The 13,692-nt window shown below is 36.6% G+C and overlaps 1 protein-coding gene across 2 annotated transcripts in view; it reads right to left on the reverse strand.

Moving 5' to 3' along the window:
* FMN2 (formin 2) overlaps positions 1-13,692 on the reverse strand; it is a 187,865-nt gene that overhangs the window by 127,453 nt on the left and 46,720 nt on the right. Inside the window, exons 3-5 of one of the 2 annotated variants that reach the window (XM_067464831.1) lie at positions 12,726-12,873; positions 10,212-10,223; positions 6,685-6,746 (exon numbers count right to left, since the gene is read on the reverse strand). In XM_067464831.1, coding sequence (XP_067320932.1) covers positions 6,685-6,746; positions 10,212-10,223; positions 12,726-12,873 — 222 coding nt within the window. The remainder of the gene's footprint in view (positions 1-6,684; positions 6,747-10,211; positions 10,224-12,725; positions 12,874-13,692) is intronic. The other variant, XM_060753881.2, reaches the window with a different exon arrangement.

Genomic DNA, 13,692 nt, shown 5'->3' on the forward strand with positions numbered 1-13,692 from the left:
CTAAAGGGAAAAAAATCTCACTGAATAATATGAAACGTGTCCAGATTTTAGAAACGTTCAGCAAAACTAAAATATAAGACCAGAATGCCTCCTACATTTTTGAAATCTGTTGTTCCAGAACTTAAATATTTCTGACTTCTAAAAATATATGAAAGGTATACTGCTAGACTGGAATAGACATATAATTAGATGCTTAAATCCACCACTTCTGGTGAAACAATTGCTATATAATATTAAAGTTATCTGATTTATTTTTAAGTTGGGTTGAGATGTAGGTTTTCTATTTTAGAGCACTGGAAGGAATTGAAAAGAGCTAAAAAACATGATCATCTCTAAAATTGCTCTGTACCTACAGCCAGTAATGAGGTTGCCATATTTTACATGTCTGGATAAACATTAAATGTTGTCTTAGATGTATATGAGCTTTACTTACATAATTTCAGTAAATATTGGCTTCATTTCACTTGGACTATAAGGATGATAGTTCTTCTATAAAATAGATAATTATATATGAATAATGGACATTATTTGATCCTAAGCTAGCTCCAACAGACAAGAGTTCTTTCTTCAACCTGGATGTTCCAGAGATATAGAAACACAATTTTCCTAGTTTCCAACAGACCTCACAACCTCTGAGGATGCCTGCCATAGATGCAGGTGAAACGTCAGGAGAGAATGCTTCTAGAACATGGCCATACAGCCCGAAAAACCTACAACTCAGTGGTTCCAGCCCCGAAAGCTTTCGACAAAGCAAATATAGAAAGTTCTAATTTGTATCATTGTAGGTTAATGTCCCATCTAGGACTAGACATTATTTTTCGGGTTGTAAACAATCAGAAAAGCCACAGATTTTATTTTCCATCTTTTGCTTCATATTTAAGATTGCAGCACTGTCATATTTTCATAGGTTAAATGACTGGCTACCAATATGAATCATGTACACTGCAATGATTTTAGATTTGTATTGCTGACACACTCTGATCCAAAAAGCTGTGCATCCAACACAACTAGTACTTTAAGTTCCATCTCTATGGCAGCAAACATTTATGAATATTAGGGCTGGGCGGTTTCGTTCGTTAATTTCGTAATTCATTATTAATTCGTTATTTTTTTTGATAACGAAGCGATATTGAACCATTCAGGAGCAACTAAAAATCAAAACGAATTTTTCAATTCGTTTCGTAATTTTTCGTAATTGTTTCAAAATCGTTTCGAAATTGTTTCGAAATTGTTTCGAAATTGTTTCGAAATCGTTTCGTTATTATTTCCGCATGTCTGGTGCAAGTTTTATAGTTGTTGTTTGTTTTATCAGTGAAAAAAAATATAATTATCACACCAACAGTCAACAACAGAGGGAGAGGTAAGCTTCAGAAGTTCCCCCTGTCCCATTTGGAGGTTTTTTTTAGCGTATTGCGCGGTCACGTCCGCCATTAACGAATCGATTCGTAATTGTTTCGTAATTGTTTCGTAATTTCCGAAATTTCATAAATTTTGAACTTTTTTAAAGAAAAATTTCGGAATTCTTTTAAAAATTGAAACGCAAAAACCCCCTAAAAACGAATCGAGTTTAGAAACAAATTTTTCCGTGGTTGCCCAGCCCTAATGAATATAATGTGGGATCCAGATATCTGCAGGTAAGAATGTCAGTGATTTTTTTAAAAAAAGCATGCTAATATAAATTAACATAATGTGCACTTTCAAAAGTAATACACAAACTAGAATGCAAATGCCTTTCTGCTCTTAAACCACCACTGATCTTGTGATAATACCTCTGTTTTTTTTTTTAAAAAAAATTGTCTCAGGAGTGACTTGAGAAATTGTAAGCAGCTTCAGATGTGAGAGAATTGGCCATCCACAAAGAAGTTGCTCAGGGGACACCCAGGTGTTTTGATGTTTTAGCATCCTTGTGGGAGGCTTCTCTCATGTCCCCACATGAAAAAAAATACAGGAAATATCTATTGAAGGTAAAATCTCCACACTAAAATGTACATAAGGAAAATTCTTATCTACACATTTTCATATAGATGACATTGATGATGTAACTGTCTAAAATACCATAGCAGCGCCGGATCCTGTCTGATCTTGGAAGTTAAGCAGTGTCCATTTTAGTGAGTACTTGGAGACCACCAACAAATATCAGGTGCTATGAGCTATGTTTCAGAAGAAGGAACTGCCAAAAAATATCTGAGTATTGCCTAAATAAACACATTGAAATTCATGGAGTCACTGTAAGGTGAAAGGTGACACTTAAAGGCACATTCACATGTGATAAAGTGATAAGAAAGAATAGGACTACACAGGCATGGAATAATGTCTGGTACACTCTGGTGCATAGATAGTTTCACTGACAAATATTGAATTTCACAGTGAAATGGCACTGCAATTCAGCTTTGCAAAACTCATTTGTAAATCTTCAGCTGCCACCTAGTGCCTTAACATTGGCCCTACAACCCTTTGTCTTTGAAAACCCAGGTGGAGTTGTTATTACCTTTTCTCGTAGTCCATTGTTTCATTGGCTTGTCAATATAATCCGGACAATGGACAAGTTTGCTTATCAATTTGCAGATGACACCAAATTACAGGGATTATTATTAATTGCTTCATTTATATACCGCTTTTCTCAGCCCTTTGATAGCTCTGTTAAATTTCCCAGAGGACAGGCTCAGCCCCCAAAATGACTTTAATGGATTAGAGAGCTGTATCCAAACTAAGTAACAAAATGAATTTAAGCAGGGAAAAATGTACTGTACTACACTCTATGATTCTATGATTCTCATGGATTCCACTGTTTCTACCAGTAATATGTTCTGTCAGTGAATGCCATCACTCCTACAGTTCCCTGTCTACCTAAAATCATGTTCTTATAGGTGTTCCAAAGCCCCTTGAATGGTTTATAGGTGCAGGGAAGGCTGAAGAAGAAAGCTCAAGTGTACTTTTATGTTGAAGAAAAAGCAGCCATGGGGCCTCACTCTGGCACATGCTACTGAAGCCCAACTGTATTATTTTCTGCAAACTTCAGTTGCTTTGAAATTGGCTTTAATGACCCCACAGTCATTGAAGTGAATAATTATCCATTATTATTTTCTTTTAAAAATACATAATTATTGCAGTAATACTTTTTTTAAAAAAAGAACTTGAATATTAAGATCAGAAATAAAGTTTCTGCTTTTATGTCATCAGGTAAAATAGAACAGTTAAGCGGCCCGGTTATGCCTAAAAGTGACAATTGTTTATATAGCATTTAAAATTAAAATCTGCTTCAGAAAAAAATTAAAATGAGAGAGACCATGGTCACAAGCATGGAAGTTAAAAATAGAGGATGGTTTTTAAATGATGTTCCAAACTGTGTTACACATAAGAGATTTTGAAGTCAACATATTTGTTTTCATATTCTTGGAAAAGATATGTATAAATCTTACGGATAAATCTGTCTTCATTGTTTAAGAACTGCCAGATTCAGAGGAGGTACACTGGGTTCCAATAGGGCCTATAATTTGAGCTAAACAATCAGCAAGCCTTAATGCTCACTTGGAAGGTTTATGGCATATCAGGGTCATGAGTTTTTCTTCATGCCAAGTGCTGGCTTCATAAAGTAAATTTAATCTATGAACAAGAAGACATTTAAGAACTGTATCATTATGGTCCATTTTCTGAAACTGATATACAGCAAGAACTGAATAAACAAATATTGGATACACAACTATTGGTTCAACTGGGATGAGAGCACACTTAAAAAAAAATAAAGAGAAATGCTATAGCATATCTATAATGAATATTTCTAGAAGAATAGCAAAATAGTTTGTGCACTGCAGAATCTGTATAAGCTGTCTAGCGTATTGACCTGCACATCTTGATGTGGATTCCAGGTGAGCTATCAGGTCAGCTTCAGATAGTCAAAAGTAACAGGACAGAGGAAGGACAAGTGAGATGTAATTCTTCGGCTGCTATTTTCTTCAAATATCCAAAGATGAGCTCATGCATCTTTCCCTGTAAGGAGAAAGAGATGCACTGTCTCAGCTGAAGTTATTCCAAAACAAGCAGTAGAAGGTAAGCTCTAACTCACTTGTACTTCCTCTCTTCCTGTAGTGTCCAAAGCTGCTGTCAACACATGGCTCTTGCCAAGCCACAGTCTCAGTCTGTTCCCTGTAAGTACCCTAAACAGGGTTATTGTGAGATAACCAAGATCAGAAAATAGCATGCCAATAACTAACTTCAGACATAAGGATAAACCAAATGTAAAACATAATAAAAAATACCACAAACTGTGATCATGGGATTAGGATAAGCTTCCAGAGAAAACTATTTTCTCTCAAAATTCATAAGTTAGGAGGAATATATATATATATATATATATATATATATATATATATAATCTGCACTGAGACATTTAAGCGGAAATTGGGAATGAAGCTAAATGCACAACATTGCAATGTTATAATGACCCAATCACACACATTCAACATAACTTAGCAAAGTTATGTTTAGTGTGTATGATGGGATCATTATAACATTGGCACTGAGAGGAAAATTCACTCTCTTCGGTCTTGTCAGGGACTCAGCATGAGCTGTATTTCTTTTGCCTGGTGGCAAGGATCTCAAAGAGGATGTACCATTCCTTCCATAGCACCTCTTCTTAAGTTTTTGCCCACTTGCCCCAAAATATGTCCCAAATTGTCTATGAAATCTACCATAATGGATCAATGAGATGTTGCTCATTCCTTATACCATGTTGCTGAAAATGCTGAAAATTCCCTGATGAAAAATTCTGTCTTGCACTTTCCTTTAGCAAAGGATTCCACAAGGAGGAAGAAAATGTTTTGGGGTTCTCCTCACTCTGAGGCAGTCAAATCCCATGTGAAAGAGGTAGAGGGCAACAGCTTCTCTTCACATATGACAACTTACTCCATACATAATTTTAAAAGGCAACACACAGCAGGAGAAGCAGCAACATAGGAAACCAACAGCAAAGAAAAGTGTGCTGTTTTGTTCCAGGTCAGATAAAAAGAGAGTAAGAGATAGAAATTAAGATGGTGGCGGTGGTGGCGGTGGAGGGGGTGCGTGATAAGGAAGGGGTTGAAAAGAGAAGGAATCCTATGTATATAGTATCTATTTCTTCCCAGCTGGGTGTGAATTTGGGTGCTTCTTTGCATGTAGTGGAAAATATGAAGAAGAAATTCAGTGAAAGGCCTGTGAGCAATGCTGGGTCTAAGGCCTTATCTACACTACCATATAATGCAGTTTCATAATGCAGATTAATTTTGAAGTGCATTATATGGCATTGGAAACTCATATAATGTATGTAGTTTGGGGATTTTCCTGTCACCTTGGCAGGAAATTCTGTCAAAACTCTGGCTGAGCTCTGAAATGGGGAAATGACCAGGGAGGTGGACACAATTGCTCCTGAACATCCCCTCTCATGGAGCCGAGCCAAACCAATCTCTTGGTTTTTCAAGGAGTTGACAGCGATGAAGCAAGTGAGACAGAGACTAGAGCAATGCTGGTGAAGAACTAGAAGCGAATTTGACGGGGCACAGACTAAAGTGCATTTGAAAGCCTACACCATGGCAATGGAGGCAACAGTGAAATCGTTCCTTGCTGCCACCATTGCATCTATAAGGAACCATCCATCTGAGTTGTTTTGAGTAGTCGGGGGCTATTTTTGGTCCTCAGGGAGCAATTCCTGATCACCCAGCAGCCTACCATGAAGAATTTGTAATGCACTTTGCAGATAAAGTCGCTGAGATCCATTCTGAATTGGATGCTGTTATTGACACAGTTCCAATGGATGTAACCTTGGCTCCTGTTTGTCCAGTCTTGATGGATGCTTTTCAATTGGTGCAGCCTGAGTATGTAGACAGGATCTTTGGAGAGGTGAGAGCTACCACATGTATTCTAGATCGTTGCCCTTCCTGGCTGATCAAACAAGCCAGAGGGGGACTAACATAGTGGGTGAAGGTGGTGATCAATGCCTCCTTGGAAAAGGCAAAGCTCCAACTTGTCTAAAGGAGGTAGTTGTGAGACCAATATTTAAAAAGCCATCCCTGAACCCCTCTATAATGGACAACTATTGACCAGTGTCCAACTTTCCATTTCTGAGCAAGGTTCTGAAGCATATGGTGGCTTCCCAACTGGGTCACAAGTTGGTGAGTGATATGAATATTGTCTTGTAAACTGTGCATATTTAGTTATCACTTATGATGCCACACATATGTTCATAGTATAGGGACCCCCAGTGTTTAAACATACAGGTATTAATCCACTGTACAACATGCTGAAGACCAAATATTGAGTTGTGTTGTGTTGAATATACAACCATTTTTAAAGCTATGTTTCAATATAAGCTGTGGAGGGATCTGATTATGATTGAGCCTGCAGCATATGGAGCAGAGACTGCATATTTACTACAATAGCAACTTTTACCTAATTATTGTGATGTAATCACTTGCATAGATAAATAAGCCTTTAACATCCACCATTTCACATAAGTTTTATATCAGTCATAATGGTGACCTAATTTACACATTTAGCTGAGAGGCATGAAGAGTTGAATAATTTGAGCTGAGAAGTCTATGGAACAGCTATGAAGTGTCAAATAGCTATAAAAATTGTATTTATTTCTCCATGACAGTTTTAGAGTATAATAATTTTTCAAGAATAGTATATATGCTCATACTACCATCTTACCTGTATCAACTGAACTCCTGCTGTTTGTTCTGTTTCTTTTGCCAGAGTGACAACATCATATTCTAGGGGGGAAAGAGCAAAGTGACCATTACTATTTCTTAAGACAAATTGAAATGTATATATTCAAATGAGGATTTTTTAAATAAAAAAATCTATTAGGCCTGGGTAACAACGGAAAAATTTGTTTCTAAAATCGATTTGTATTTGGGGGTTTTTTTTGTTTCGATATTTAAAATAATTACAAAATTTTCCTTTTAAAAAGTTCGATATTTATGAAATTTCGTAAATGGTAAAAATTAACGAATCGATTTCCGAAACAATAACAAATTGATTCGTTAATGGCGGACGCGACTGCGAAATACGCTAAAAAACCTCCAAAACCTTCTGAAGCTTCCCTCTCCCTCTGTTGTTGACTGTTGGTGTGATATTATAATTTTTTTTCACTAATTAAACCATAAAACTGGCCCAGACATGCGGAAATAATAACGAAACGACCTCAAAACAATAACGAAACGAATACAATATCGAAATACGAAGCATTTACAAAACGTTTTTGAAAATTCGTTTTTTTAAATAATTGCTCCAGAATGGTTCGTTATCGTTTTGTAATTGAAAAAATTAACGAATTATTAATGAATTACGAATTAACGAAACGAAACCACCCAGCCCTAAAATCTATGTATATTTTTATTATATGTATTTGGTGGTATGCATTTCTGCATTTTTCTCTGTCTCTAGGTAGAAACATACAATAACTTGACTATAATAAGATAGCACCTGGTAGTTGTGCCACTAGCTATTTGAATATTTAGCACATGTAAGATTCACCAAATATGTACAAGTATGTACACACAAATCTTCTCAAAATAAGAAGGATCTGGTTTAACAAGGGACCTACTTTAAATAGAAAAACTCTACCTGCACATATAATATATTGATAAGCACTTTAAAAAGAAGTATTTTTTTCATTCTTATATGCAAGCACAAAATAATAAGAATGGATATCCCTAACAGAGAGAGCCTACTGTCTGCAAAGTCAGCTTTGGCATCAACTGGAAATCTTCACAATTTTTCTCATCCTCAGTGAGAAACAGTCTCATTAAGGCATCCTTGGAGAAAATAAGAGAGGTTTATCCCCTGCACTACGGCAAAAAGACCAGTCTTTTCCTCCATTAGCAGCACCAACAAACAATCATATTTTGCACAGAACTGTTACTATGAGTATGATAAACATGATTTCTTGTGCAAACTTCCAAGCGTTGTGAAACTTATATTCGGAAATGAAAGAAACACATTCTATTGTGTGCAAAAACTTTCATAAATGCACACAGATGGAAGAAAACATTTGGAATGTTTCATTCTCAAATGTAAGAATGAAACAAGTGAAATTTGCACCCCTAGTGTTCAAGGGTGTCAAACAGATTTACAGGACACATAGGAAGTTTAGACACCCTTGAACACTAGGGGTGCAAAAGGGGTGTTTGGATCCCATCTAGAACTCATCTGTGGTGTGGGCAGGGGGCTTCAAAGGAAGTTAAACTGTTGTATGACTGAAAAATCAACTCCCGAGATATTGTATTCAACCCACAATTAATGTGCCATGCAGACCTATGGGGAGACATCTTCTCTTGTGTCATCACGACAGCAGTGAGCTGTCTGATGCTAGGCTCCAGGACCAATACATGCCTGTTAATAGGCTTGTGCATTCTGGCTGAACTTCGATCTGTTTCTGCTGGCTGGATATACCAGTAGACCACCATATCGATTTTTATGCACCTCCGAAAAACGGGTGGATAGCTGAATAACCATTTTCAGTCTGTAGCAAAAAATATAGCTAGATCTGGCCTATTGGCAGCAATGGGGAACTTGCAAGGCTTCCCTTTCTGTTCCTGGGACCCTTTCCTTTTTTCCTTTAAGGGAGCTTGTGTGTCAGCAACGGGGTCAAGAAGGCACCCTTTCCAGCCCATTAAAGGGTGGACTTCCCACAGGCTCCCCTTCCATATCATTTATTAAGACCTGGCTTAAAAACATTGGAATTGAGATACCACTCTTTCTGTGATGCTTTCCCTTCTGTCTATACAGGAGACCAGGTTAAAACATTCTTTAAAGCTGTTTCCTCTCTAGAAGAGATGTGCTGCAGGCAAGCCCGTGCTTTCTTTCCTTGCAACATGTCATACAGCTTTCCAAGGCATTTTAAGGAGGCTCAGGGAAGGAAGAACAATGACCTTGGGCTATCCTCCCTGGGCTTCCTTTAAAAAAAACAACATTTTTCTCTACTGCAGACCTGGCCTGGAGTGAGCATGCTTTAATAACCTTTCTGCTTTGGGTTTAATGCTTCCTTAAAGTGGTTTCTACTTTCTACTCTAGAGAAGAGGTAACTAGGTGTTAGTATTTTTCAGAGAATGAAGGTTTTCTTTTTATTTGCTAGAATTTATTTATTTATATATTTATCATAATCTTTTAGAAGTATTTGAAGGAGAGGAGGGAAAGCAGAAAAAAGGCTAAAAAGGTGACTTTGCCAAACCCCCAAACATGTGTGTGCATGTCTCCCACCCATCATGCACATCCCCAAGTCTGTCCCACTAAATAAAAAGAATCAAGAAAATAAAGGAAAAACAAAAAGATTAAACTGTGATGCCGAATAGGGGAGGAGCAGCCGAGATCGGCTGCCACGTGGTCCAGTTACAGATCAGAATCCATGACGGCTGGGCCCTTGCTGGTATGGATGCCTGAACAAACTGAAGAAGCCTGGTTGCCTGAAGGAAATGGCTAAAAATGGGTCCACACTCAATCCTAGCTGCTAATCCTTGTTTTCAGTTGTAACTAATAAACAAGTTGTGACTTTTGTTATCTCAATTTTATTGTATCCTATTGTTCCTTGGATTGAGTGAGTTAACCCTATGCAAGCAATAGTTTTGATCCCAATTTCATCACTGTGCATTAGTTCCCCAAAACATCAGAACATCTGAAATAGGCTCCAGAAATATAGTCTGGGTGATTACTCTTCTGTTTTCCCTTGATTGCTCTCTGATCCACCTTTTGTCACTATTCTGGCTTCACACACAAGACTTTTTGGATTTCTTCTCAGCAACATCCAGCTCTTATGATTTCCCAGCCATTATGACCATTAGGAGACTGCAGTTCAAAAAGCAGCTTTGTTAGGTTCTTTGGTGTAATTCATTTGCTTATTTTTTTTTCCTGTGCAACCATCTCCTTTCTTTCTTATCTCAAAACAAGAGTCAGTGATCTAACTTGGAGATGGAGAGAAAGACAACAATAAACTTGTCCTCCTATGGGTCTCTGGGGCAGTGTCTCTCCCTGCTGCACTCCTCTCAATTTTCTGTTCTAAACAATCACTAACATACCCTTTACTTTTATGTTTTGGGGCCTTCCTGGGTAGTTATGAGACACAAGAGAGGCCTTTTTGCTGCCAGGAAGTTGCAGTATATGATTAATTCTTGTTTCAACATAAACATTACACACAAATGTTTATATTAATTAAATTCATGATATACTTGATTACTCACCTTGATTATCTTCTGTTTGAATGCATGTAATAAAAAATGCCATAAAGTCACAAAGGCACTGGGACTGAAGGTTAATTTTACTATCCGAATTGCTATGAGTAATAAAACCCTCTTGAATAAGCAAGTCTATTTTTAAAAGTGCATGCTCATCAACAGTACAATAAAGGCTAAAACATTTAGCTAATGTACTGAAGATTTACTCCTGAATTTTTAAAACTAAATTTCAGCATACTGGTTTGTTGAAAAGATGTGCATGATTAGAAAAAAGACTGTTACATAGAGTTTTGGGTTGGGATACAGAGATCCAGTTCTCTTCTCTATCATTTTAATATAAAGGCTGAACTACTGCATGAGACAAGAATCTATAACCCATCTCCCAGTCTAATTTCCTAAAACCCACCTTAAAAGCCAGGCAGTTACACCAAACAGGAGAGTGTTTTACACTGGCAAAAGAGGTAATTAAGCATAATGCATCTTGTCACCTCTCAACAGCAGCTATGACAGGACCATGCAGAGGGCTCTGCTGTTGTTCATAACAGGAAGGGGGAGGGGCACATCATCCTTCAGCACACCTCTTGCTAATTCTACACAACTCATTTTAAGAAGGGTTATGGGGCTGTTTATGATCATGGCAATGGTAGCATGATTGTAAATGTGAATAACAAAATTTAAAAAGTTGTAATTCTAGCTTATGACATTGCAGATACCAAATAGGTTGCCAGCCAACATTTTCCTAAACATGTATAATAATTTCATGTGTGTGATACAACTAGGTTCATGCAAGCCCACTCTATATAGTCCAACCAACTAAGTTTCTATTGACAGTATAAATATTGCACAACATTTTAACATTGTATGCTTTAATACTTTCTCAGTCAACTGTTTGGAATCCATCAACTTATAGTTTTTGCACCTCCCCAAAATTGTGGTTTATTCAGTACAGTGAAGTCATTTGACAATATCAATGCCAACACTCGTATTGTTCTTCTGCTACCATATATTATGCAATGCTATACAATTTCTGTAATCATTGTGATTTTACAGATCTATTTGTGATTTTGTTGTATGTATTTTATATTGATATGTGACTACATTGTACCCTACCTCGAGCTGTGAATAGAGGTGGGTAACATCTAAAATGTATTATCATTATCATTATTATTATTATTATTATTATCATCATTATTATTATTATCAATGATTATAAATGGAATGTGGTTTATCTGACTTATCAACATGGAGTTACTATGGTTCCATAATTACTATAAATCATAGGAAAATAGTTGCTCGTATGAGCTGAGGTTAAATACTGGAAATGAGGAAGAAATACACAATTAATTGTTTAAGAAAAGACTAAATACATATTTAGTAGGCCTGGGTAACAACGGAAAAATTTGTTTCTAAAATCGATTCGTTTTTTGGGGGTTTTTGCGTTTCGATTTTTAAAAGAATTCCGAAATTTTTCTTTTTAAAAGTTCGATATTTACAAAATTTCGTAAATTACAAAACAATTACGAAACAATTACGAAACAATTATGAATCGATTCGTTAATGGTGGACGCGACTGCGCAATACGCTAAAAACCTCCAAATGGGACAGGGGGAACTTCTGAAGCTTCCCTCTCCCTCTGTTGTTGACTGTTGGTGTGATATTTATAATTTTTTTCACTGATTAAACAAACAACAACTATAAAACTTGCCCCAGACATGCGGAAATAACGAAACGATTTCAAAATGATAACGAAACGAATACAAAATGAATCCGAAGCAATTACGAAACGAATTTAAAAATTCATTTCGTTTTTTAGATGCTTCTGAATGGTTCGTTATCGCTTCGTTATAAAAAAAACGAATTTTTAACGAATTACGAAATTACGAAACGAAACCGCCCAGCCCTAATATTTAGATCAACCCCCTCTCTCCTGATCTTCTGCAAGAGAGTGAAAACATGGCTTTGTGACCAAGCCTTAAGAAAACTTGTGCAACAGATTGACTTGGAGTAATGTGCAATGACCACTCGTGGATTACGTGTTTAACTCTAAATGTATTGTTTTAAAATGTTTTCAATGTACTTTTTAATTTAATATTTAATATTTCTTTAAGTGTACCTTGTGTTTTAAGGCATCAAATTGTTGAATGTATGTAAAGTCGCCTTGAGTCCCTTCCATTGTGAGAAAGATAGGATAGAAATGTCATAAATAAATAAATATATCAAAATGTATAAATATACTAGTATCAAGGTCCTGATCTTGTGCTCAAAATTCTTCCACTCTCCCTTTAAAAAAAATGAGACAAGAGAGTTCAGACCCTGAAATTCAATCCCTGGGAATACCAGCTGGCTGTAACATGTGAAGAATAGTAGTACATAGAAGGCACTGATTTCTGATATTTTGAAAGGGTTATTCTGAAAGTGGACTCTTGACTGCAGAAAAACCCAGCTTTAATCCAGTTTTTAATTGTGTTTACAATAAATCCAACCTAAGTACTACATCCCATTAGCACTTGAAGGTCTTACCTGGTTCTTTATTTTTTATTCTCTGTTCTTCGTCTGGGGGCTTTGGTGGTGGCCACGCTGATGGAATTCTTCCGGGAAATCTTCCTTCAATATAATCCGATGAATGTGTAGGTTGGTTGACAGCAGCCCAAGTATAAAGCTGGTCTTGCTGCAATTATTAACAACAATAAAAAATACAAACATGACATATTTTAAAATCCTGCTGTGACTATTTAACTATCTACTATTATATCAAAATCAATCCAATGCTTTATTCTCATGAAGCCTCAAAAATAATTATGCATTTTAAACAGTTTATTTGAATGTCTGGTTTAATTCATTTGAATTCATTCAACTGAATTTCTTGTTTATGAGGTTTTCTTCTTCAGTAGGGCATGCTTCTGTAGGGTAAAGATATATTATTGAAGAACAAAGTTTAGATTTCCCAGTCATTGTATTTCCCACTTCTTTGTATGGTTATGAATAAAGCTAATAGGAAGAGCTTCAACTAAGTTGAAGTATACCTCAGCAGTAACTGGGAAAATGTGGCTTTGAATCCTATCGATACACTGCTTAGCTTTGACACCAATGTGCCCCTACCTTCCCCTTTAGTGCCCCCCTAGTGTTTTTGACCCCTCCTATCAATCTCCCATTCGGTTCCATGCCTGTGTTTTAAAATGTGAATTTTAACTGTCTTCTAATCAACTTTTAAATAACTGCTTCACTGGGGAGTTGTCCTTCCCCTCCCAGGGCGTCTGTGCCCCATTTTGTGCTGGTCAGTGACTGTAATAAAGTTTTGTTGTTGTTGATTGCCAACTCCAGTATACTGATGCTTTTTTTTTTTACAATAAGCCCTGCCAAAGGTATGCATGGAATCTAAAATATAGGTGTTGATACGCACACACACTGCTTAGCTTTGACAGATTACTGTCTTATTGCTAGAAACATTAAAAGCATACAGTGAACTCTTTATAGATTTTTGCTACTT

The sequence above is a fragment of the Anolis sagrei genome, chromosome 1, assembly GCF_037176765.1.
Source record: "Anolis sagrei isolate rAnoSag1 chromosome 1, rAnoSag1.mat, whole genome shotgun sequence".
NCBI lineage: Eukaryota > Metazoa > Chordata > Lepidosauria > Squamata > Dactyloidae > Anolis > Anolis sagrei.